This window comes from Athene cunicularia (genome assembly GCF_003259725.1).
Source record: "Athene cunicularia isolate RWA chromosome 10 unlocalized genomic scaffold, athCun1 chr10_part1, whole genome shotgun sequence".
NCBI classification, from domain to species: Eukaryota; Metazoa; Chordata; class Aves; order Strigiformes; family Strigidae; genus Athene; species Athene cunicularia.
In genome coordinates this window covers 2,071,110-2,080,031 of record NW_020799112.1, presented here as the reverse complement: position 1 = coordinate 2,080,031, position 8,922 = coordinate 2,071,110, and the positions used below count along the sequence as shown (strand labels likewise).

Sequence of the window (8,922 nt, the reverse complement as noted above, 5' to 3'; positions counted from 1 at the left end):
GGGGGGGTGGGGGGGTGGGTGCTGCTGCACCCCTCCAGCTGCTCAGGGGGTCCCCAGGAACCACCCTGGGGACTGTGGCCATGCTCCTCCAACACCCTCAAATATTTAGCTTTGCTTCTGATTTTTCTGTAATTTTTCTATAATTTCATCATGAAAAAAAAAAAAAGCTCCTTTTTGTCAGCTTTTGGTTTCTCCATCTCTCTTGCTGGGTGTGGGCTAGGGCAGCGGGCCCAGAGGCTGCAGTCTTCTCGGGGGGGCTGTGGAGATCACCGTCAGGTTCTGGTGAGGAATGGGAAAAGTTTTGGGGAGCTGTAAATCTGTCTCTCCTCCCTCTCTAGGGGGGATCAGGTATGGATGAGAGGGCTGCATTAAGGGGGTCTGGGGTTGGTTGGCGGTTATCCTGGGATGCTAGGGGGGCTCCTGAGGCCCTAGGGACCACCCTCCCCCTTTCCTCTTGCTGAGGTCCTGAGGCAATTCCCCCCTGATGTGGGGGTGGGCATGGATACCCCCAGCTATCTCCCATACCCCAGCGGCCTGGGTGCAGAGGGTGGCTCTGAGCCCCACTCCTTCCCCCTGACAGCAAACACCAGCTGTCAACCCCCATGTGGGGTGGCCCCAGTCCCCCCCCGTGTGCTCACCGAGGTGGAGGTGTGGGGGAAGCCATGCTCCTGCTCCAGCAGACGAGTGCGGAGCTCCTGCTTCTCCCGTCCCCACCTTCTCGTCGCCTCCTCCAGCTGGGACAGACCCAAACCAGGCTGGCTTTCTCCAAGGTGTGGGGGCCAGAGGTGCCCCCCCACTCCAGCCCAACACCCCAAGCTCCCCACCATCAAGTGGGGTGCGGAGGGTGATGCCCACCTGTCTCTCCAGCACCCGCCTGCGGGCTTGTGCCTCCTCCAGCCTGGCCAGCAGAGAGAGCTTCTCCACACCCCTGAAAACACTCTGCAGGCCGTGAGATGAATAGGAGTGGAGAAAGGCAATGCCACATTAATTCGCCCTTCCCACCCCCTGTTAATGGGGGCAGCAAGCCATGGGGGTGGTTATCACCCCACAGAGCCGGAGGTACCACCTAGGTAATGCTCCCAACATGCCCAGTTACCCCTCAGTGGTGGGAGTGCCATGGCTCTGCCCCCACATCCCAGCCCTGTGCCCCCCTCCCTGGTCTCACCGGCAAGGCTGGAGGATGTGAGGTGATGGGGGGCAAGGAGAGGGGTGACCTCTCCAGCTGTTCCCTCAGCCTGCAGTTCTCGGCCAGCAGTGCAGTGTACACCTCCCTGGAGAGAGCTTCACCTGTGGGATGGGGTGGGGAGGCTACTGGGATGTGTCCTACACCCGCCCCATGCAGGGATGGGGCCTAGGAGCAAGCCCTCGCCTCCCCTGTGGCCAGGGATGGGTGCTGCAGGGCTCAGAACCAGCTCTGCTCTCCCACTTCAGACCATCCTCTGGTGCAACCCATCAGAAGGGAACAGCCACCAGATGGGCTCCCAGCAGCTGTATATGGGTGTCCCCTTCTCGAGGGTCTCCATCTCCACTTGCACCCACCTGATGTCTTCTCAGTGCTCCTGCCCACACCGGTGAGCTTCTCCTGCAGCACCCGCTCCATCGTCTCGATCACCTGCAGGAGAGAGCAGAGCTGGCCCCATGTCACCAGCTCAAGGCTGTGTGACCACCCCCCCTCCCCAGACACTGAGGTCCTGGCACAAGGTAGCACTCATGGAGGGTGGGATGGGCCAGAGGGTCCCATCTCTTCCACTGAGCCTCTGTCCTCCTCACCTGAATCTCATGCCCCTCAACTCACCTTCTCCTGCTGCCTCACCATCTCCTCCAAGCTCTTTGTCTTGGCCACCTTCTCCTGGCACTTTCTCAGTGTGGCTTGCTGCTGCCAGTGAGCTCGCTGGAGCAGCATCAGGTCCTTCTCCCGGTCATTTTTCTGGGGGTAGAGAAAGGGGAAAAGCCCCCAAAGACCTCTGTGCTGAGCCTCAACCCTCGGGGAATCACTTGTAGGGCCGGGAGAGCCTTGTGGTGGGGGTCCTGGGGCTCTCAGGCACTTTTTTGTCTATGGGGATGCCGTGATGCTCTCCCTGCTGCTCCCGTGCTCCTCCATCCCCACTCCGTGCCCCAGGCAGCCCACTCCTGCCAGTGTCCATACCCGGATCAGCTCATTCTGCAGCTGCTGGACACGGTTCTTCAGCCTTCTCATCTCCGCCGTGCTGGCCACCAGCTTGCGCTTGAGGGTGGCTGCAACAGCCCATGCCATGTCCTCATCAGCTGACCAGGGGACGGCACTGTCCCCTTCACTGTGCCAGGGAGAGGGGTCCCCCATTTTCCACCACCCCTTCCCCATCACACACCGAGCCTGTCCAGCAGCTCCTCCTGGGTCATGACGTCCAGGTCCACGTTGGTGAGCAGAGCGTGGCCCAGCTCCTCCTGCGAGGCCAGGCTGCACCGCAGGTGCCTGTTCTCCACCTCCAGGCTGGTGACATGCCGGCGCAGGGACAGGAGGTCCCCCGCCATCCGCTTCATTGCCTGGCGGTAGCTGCTCACCTCCTGTCAGCCCAGAGCAGAGCTGCTGGCACCACGCTGCCAGCCAGGGCTTTCCCCAGCAGCAAGAGTTCAACTGAGGATATTTGACTTGAGGGTCAGACCCACCATGGAGGAGCTAAGAAACATCCAGTTTTTTCCCTTCAACTATCCATCCTTCTCTTCCTCTTCCTACTATCCATCCATCCATCCATCCATCCATCCATCCATCCACACTTCTCCAACCACCCATCCTTCTCTCTTGTTGCTCCAAACCTTCTCCTTTCCATCCACTCACTTGTTCATCCACCCAACAGACACCCCCCACTCCCCATCCCCTTTCCCCATCTCTTCCTACCACCCCCTTGGGGAAAAAACAATTCTTCCAAGGACATGGAATGGAGCACTGTTGGAGCTGGGGGTCAGCCTCAAGCTCTGAGCCTTATGGGGCTTTGCAGGTCTTTAAAAGAAGGGAGGTGGTGAAGAATAATTGAAGGGTGAATGTTTTATACAGACGAGCCTGGGGGATTTTTAACATGTTCTCAGGCTGATCCTCCTGAATTCGTCCCTGCCACCCCAGGCTGGGGAGAGGATCCCAGCAGTGGAGACCTTGGCCAGAGGGAGCCACGTGCCTCCAGTTTCCCTGGCCTTCTGCTCCCAGCCTTGGGGATGGCCTTGGTCAGCAGCCCATGGCGGGGACTGGGGCATGGGGAGGGTGTGCAGCAGCATCACACAGCCTTGGGGAAGCGGAGGGCAGGTGCAGCCAGAGGCTCAGCTCCTTTCTCCCCATCTGCCCGAGAGCTGTTTTACCCAGGGCTTGGTTCATGCCCAAGATAAATCCCCCTCCAGCCAAACTCAAGGGCTGTTCTACCCCCAGACCTTCACTCACTGGCAGCATAGATCTGCCAGCAACTTGGCTTCAGCCCCCAGGGGAGCCAGGACCCACCTCAGGGGAACTGCTCTCCCCCCCATGCCCCCACTGCCTCCCACTCCTCCTGTCTTCCTGGCACTCACCAGCTCCTGGTTGTCCCTGATGATCTCCTGGGACCTGGGGAGCACAAAGTGGGGGACATGCTTGGCCAGCTGCTCCCAACGGAGTGAAACACCAGTGAAGCCTTGACTGAGGAACCCTCCGTAGGAGACAGGAGCCTGTTTGGGGTGCTGGGGTAAGGCAAGTGCTGGTGGGGATGGGGGTGCAGGAAGGTGGAGGAGACGAGGAGGAAGATCAGCAGCCATGGGGCAGGAGAAGCTGCGGGGTGAAATATGGGGAGAATGGAGGAAGGAGGAAATCACCACAAGGAGGATAAGAAGAAGGGGCCAAGAGAGGGCTGAAAAACTGGTGTGGCCTCTGTACCTCCTCTCCTCCGATGGTGCTCCTGTCCCACGTGGGAACGGCTGCTTTCTGGGCAGGATGCTGGCCACGGCATCAGCTGCTGGGAGAGACACATCGTCGTGGTGGAGCTGGCAAGAAACATCAGAGCAGAGGGTGAGGCTGAGGAGCAGACTGGGGAAAGCCCGCTGAGATGAGCAACAAGCTCCTTCAGCCCCTTCCCCACAGCTGAGAGCAGCTCTCTTGGCTTTCACCTGGAGCAAAACACCTTTGCCATCGTTGCTTTGGAATCAGGATCCAGCCCTGCCCCAAAAACCTCTGGCATTGCTGGGTGTGATGCTTGAAGCATCCCACTTCGGGACTTGGGTGCAACATTGTGTGGCTAGAGGGCTGGAAGAGCTTCTACTGAGCATGGGGACATTTAGAAAAGCCTGGCTTTGAGCACCATCTCATGGCTGGACTGTTGAGCCATGCACCCTTGGGAGGAAATTTGGCTTTGACCAAAATCAGCCCCAAGTAGGTGCTGTGCCTCTAACAGGGACCTCTGGGTCCTCGTCTCCCATTGGTGACACCAGCAACAGGGTGATGTCCCCATCCCCACCCACTGCCCCACGGCACTCACAGTGGAGGAGAAAGGTCTGTAGTAGAGCATCATCCCGGTTCCTGGGGTGCCCCAATCCCCCCGGCACCCTGCTCCCAGTAGCTGGCCCTGCCTGTCTGTGGGTTGCCAGGCTCCACCTGCCCCAAACAAACTCACCAGCGGCTCTGCCACCCCCGAGCAAACATCCCGTCCCCACGCCACCACCCGAGCTGCTGGCCAGTAGACTTACGGTGGTGCCAGGGGGTTGTAGCATGAGGAAAACCTGTTTTTCCCAGCCCGTTTCTGCTGGCAAAGGGATTTAGGTGGCTCAGGGGCTCCTGGCAGCATGGCACGCCAGTGGCTGTTGCTACAACACAACTCTCCTCTTAGCAACTCCTCCCTGCAGCAGCTCAGTGCCTAAAATCACCTGGCTGCACTCAGATGGGTGCATTCTGGCAGCTGGCTTCGCTGCTCCTTGCCCCAGGCACCCACATCTCTTCCCCTTTATCATTCCTTCAACCACGGCACATCCCACTGCCGCTTCTAAAGCCATCGGGGCCAGCAGGCAGCTCCTGCCGGCAGTGCAGCCGGCCTGCAAGCACAGCCTCTGAGACGCCAGACCCTCGCTGCCCCCAGCCCTGCCACCCATCCCCAGCCTGGTTTTGGCTGCTATTGTCTTATCTCCTGCTCCCAGCAGTGCACACAGGAGAAGGTGACTCAGTAGCAGCCACTGCGTGGTCTCAGCACAGCTGGGTGGCTCTGGCGGTGACAGGACCTCATTTCCATGCCTTGGATGCGGGCATGGAAAAGCTCTCCCCTCCCAGCACGCTCCTTTGATGTTTCAAATGCTCAATTAACTTCTGAGGACCCACGTCTTGGAGATGCTGGGTGGCATCAGCCTTCAGCTCTGCTTTGGGGTTTGGCCTGATCCCAAGCAGAGAATAATTCACTGAATCCACTGATCAAACCCCACTTTCATCCTGAGATTGAATTTACAGCATTTTAAGGCAATAGGGTGCTCTGTTCCAGAGGTTCCCCACTCCCCCTTTCAGGGTACCCACAGAGGCTCCTGTGTCTCCCACACACTGCGACACCCTGCATCCACCTCTCCTTCGGTGTTTGTTAAGAAACAAAGGGTCCGGTGTAAGTCGATGATGCCCCTCGCTACCTCGTCCCGTGCCATCAATTTTTCATCAAAGAGCCGGTGGAAAACGTGCAATTATCTGCTCCATCAATAATGCACAGGACTGCACTTGGCTCGCCTGGGCTAGGCAGCTGCTGCCTGTGCTGGAGGGTGCTGGGTTCAGCCACGGCTTTTCTAGGTTCAGACAACACCTGCAGAGGCTGGAAAACCATCCCCAGCCTTTAGTCCCAGCTCAACACTGCTCAGACACCCACCATCCCATATTTCTGCCTGCGCTCCTGCTCCCAGCAGGCAGCAACACCCCAGTGCTGCCTCTGGGGCTGGGGGCAGAGTTAAGGGTATTTGACACATTTTCCCCTACACCTCCTATCTCAAATCCACCCGGAGATCGCTGTGTCTCTCCTTCCCGCAGGGGTCCGGGATGAAAGGCTGGGAATCCACATCTGAAATGATGGAAGCTTTGAAGCTCCTGGCACTCACTATTTATTTTATATTTTTTCCTCCCATCCTTTCCAAGCCTCTGAAGCTTCCCCTGCCTTTAGAGCCTTTCATCCACCCCTACGAGCCACCCCCCTCCTTCTCGTATTTGCTTAGGCCAAGTTTTTTTTCTTATTTACTTAACAAATTGCTCTGAGATGCTTTGATGTACCCGATTAGCTTCAACTGCTGGAATCAATTCATCTGTAGATGGAGCAGCATGGAGCAAAGCGAGGAGGGGGGACTAGCAATAAATCTCCATGGGAGACAGGAAGGTCCAAAAGTGGCCAAAATTAGAGTGTGCCAGAGGATTCTGCATCTGCATGGCATGGCCTGACCCCATCTCTGGCTGGGGAGGGGACAGCAATGTACCCCAGAGAGAGGCTGAGGACAGGCCAACTCATTTTACTTGTGAACAGAGAGGCAATTGAGCCCCTGGCAGCGCACCAGCCTGTTCTGCAACACAATCTCTCTCCAGCTCAACAAATAACATGTCCCTGGATGAGTATTAAGCCCAATTCCTTAATTGTTATGAAGATGGGATAAGCTCAGATTTACATATCTGAGAAAATTGCTGCAGCAGCTTAGGAAGATCAGAGGGAAAAAAATCCCATTTTCTCCTCTTTTCTGTAACAAAAGCTCATGAAACCATCAGGAGATAGTGACGCTTTCATTTGCTTTGCTGGATGTCCCCATCAACCTTCGCCTTGGGACACGGGCACTGGATGGGACTGGGGCAGGACATCAGGTCCCCAGTGCCCCCCCACCCCTCCCTGGGGACACATCGTTACCCAAAATCATCCTCGGGACAACATCTGGGTGGACACATGGGGTGGGGTTTTTTTTTTTACCCCTCTGCTTCCAAAATTAGTGTGTTTCCCTGGGGACCCCCAACACACAGGGGGTTTGCAGGTCCCCCAGGGGAAATACAGAGATTTTTACCCTGATCGCTCCCCACACACCTTGGCAGGATGCACCAGCCAGAGAAAGGCAGCAAATAAGCAAGGTTTTATCTGATTAAACCAAGGTTGAACTCTCTTCCCATGCGTCAGGGCTAGGGGAGGGGGCTGTGCTGGGAGAGGTATATTAGCCAAAGCATTACAATTCAATTTAAGAGTTAATTGGATTGCATTGAAAAGCGCTTAATCTGAGCCAAGTTTGATTTAATAGAGACACCACATCTCGTGCTCCCTTCCTAACCAGGATGATGATTTTAGGGCGGGCGATTACCATCACTATCCAGCTCTGGGCCCAGCTGCCGGCTGCTGATATCGTGTCGTACAAGGAAATAAAAGCCTCTGGATTACACTGGGTAACATGAGGAGGCAAGATGCTTGGTGTAGAGATGACTGCTCCTCCAGCTCCCACCCGCCTGCCTGCTTCTTCAAGATAAGGCTCCAGAAAGCAGTCGTGCCACCAGCAGGGACTGTGATTCCTCTGCGAGTCGCTGCTGGTTTATTTTGCTCAAAGAAAAAGGAAAAAAAAAAATCGGCAACTAGGAAGAGGTGGGATGACTTCTGAGAGCAAACTTGGGCTGGGTCAGTTCTTGGTTCCTGAGAAAAAAAATCCTTCCCCACCCCACTGCACGGGGCTGCTTGTGGGAGGGATGGGGACAGCTGGAGTGATGTCCCCAAGTGATGTCCTGCTGCTGACCAGGGGGAAAGGGAGGAAGGGGAGGTCAGCAGAGCCTCCCAGGCTGGGTCTCTCCTCCCAGCACAGGTTGAAGCATCCTCCAGTGCTGCTGCTCACCCATGACTACAAACTGGGGCCAGAACTAAAAAAGCCCCCTCCTGAGATCAAAAAATGAGGGAAACAGGTTACAACTGTTACCCTGGGTTCCTGCTGGGTCTCTGAGTTTTTTCTTCCTTCTAGGAAAACATCCTCATCTGTGTTTTAAGATAAACACGTTTCCAGCAGCTGGAGATATGAAGAAGTGGAGAAATATCACACAAAAAAACCCCCAGTACTGGTGGGAAACTTGGCAGCACTTGGCAGCTCCCCGAAAAGTCTGGTTTCCAGGCATACCTTTTAAAATCTGTGCATGGGACCTGAGTTAAACACCCTCCCCTAGCCCCACACTATTTCTGTTCTCTCAAAGCATAGGGGATCTAGCTTTGAAAAATAAGTGGCTGAAGAGGGCTAAACCCCAAGCATCCCCACCACCCCTGGTGGCAAGCGCTGCCGTGACTTGCCCTTGGCCTGGCAAGTGGTTTATTGCTGGCGCTGTGGCCATCCATTTTCATGTTTGCTTATGTATTGACTCGATTTGCTGATAAAACTCCCCTTGCATGTCAGCAGCAAGCATAAATCCGTCAACACCCCAAGCCACTGCGCCGAGAGCACCCAGTGCTGTGCAGCACTCGCTGCCCTGAGCACCCACCACCCTGAGCATGTCCCCCCAGCCACTGGGCCCCATCCTTCATTAATTAGCACCGGGAAAGGCTGAGAATTCGTTAAATGAGGATGGATGAGCCCTTCTGTGCTGTGTTCACCGGGGGTGGAGTAGTGCTGCAGGGACTGGGTTGGAGCAGGACACACAAGGGTGTGAGCATGCCAATGCTTGCACCCCCCAACACACACAAAATGGTATTTTGGAGGCAGTTTTCTCTTTTAGCCCTGCTCTGGCTCACTGATGGGGTCCCTGGTCCATCTCCCCCACAGTCACACCCATGGCCACCCAGACCCAAGCAGGAGAAGCACATGCAAAGCCCACCAAGCCTGACCTGTTTCCCACCCCTGCTCAGAGCCTGGATCACCCCCACCCCCACCCACCCCCGCAACGTAGCTGCAGCACTCAGACCATTTGCAAAGCCCCCAACCCCCTCCCGGCCTCCCCCCACCCCTCCACCATTGGGTCCTGGCCCCTCCAGCACC

At 56.5% G+C, this 8,922-nt stretch overlaps 1 protein-coding gene across 1 annotated transcript in view; it reads right to left on the bottom strand.

Moving 5' to 3' along the window:
- The window catches only part of CCDC33 (coiled-coil domain containing 33), a 40,851-nt gene that overhangs the window by 653 nt on the left and 31,276 nt on the right, over window positions 1–8,922 (bottom strand). The window contains 9 exon segments of the mRNA XM_026855796.1: window positions 639–734; window positions 856–939; window positions 1,166–1,287; window positions 1,540–1,612; window positions 1,796–1,927; window positions 2,147–2,235; window positions 2,349–2,544; window positions 3,532–3,565; window positions 3,872–3,978. Of these exon segments, the coding sequence (XP_026711597.1) occupies window positions 639–734; window positions 856–939; window positions 1,166–1,287; window positions 1,540–1,612; window positions 1,796–1,927; window positions 2,147–2,235; window positions 2,349–2,544; window positions 3,532–3,565; window positions 3,872–3,978 (933 nt within the window).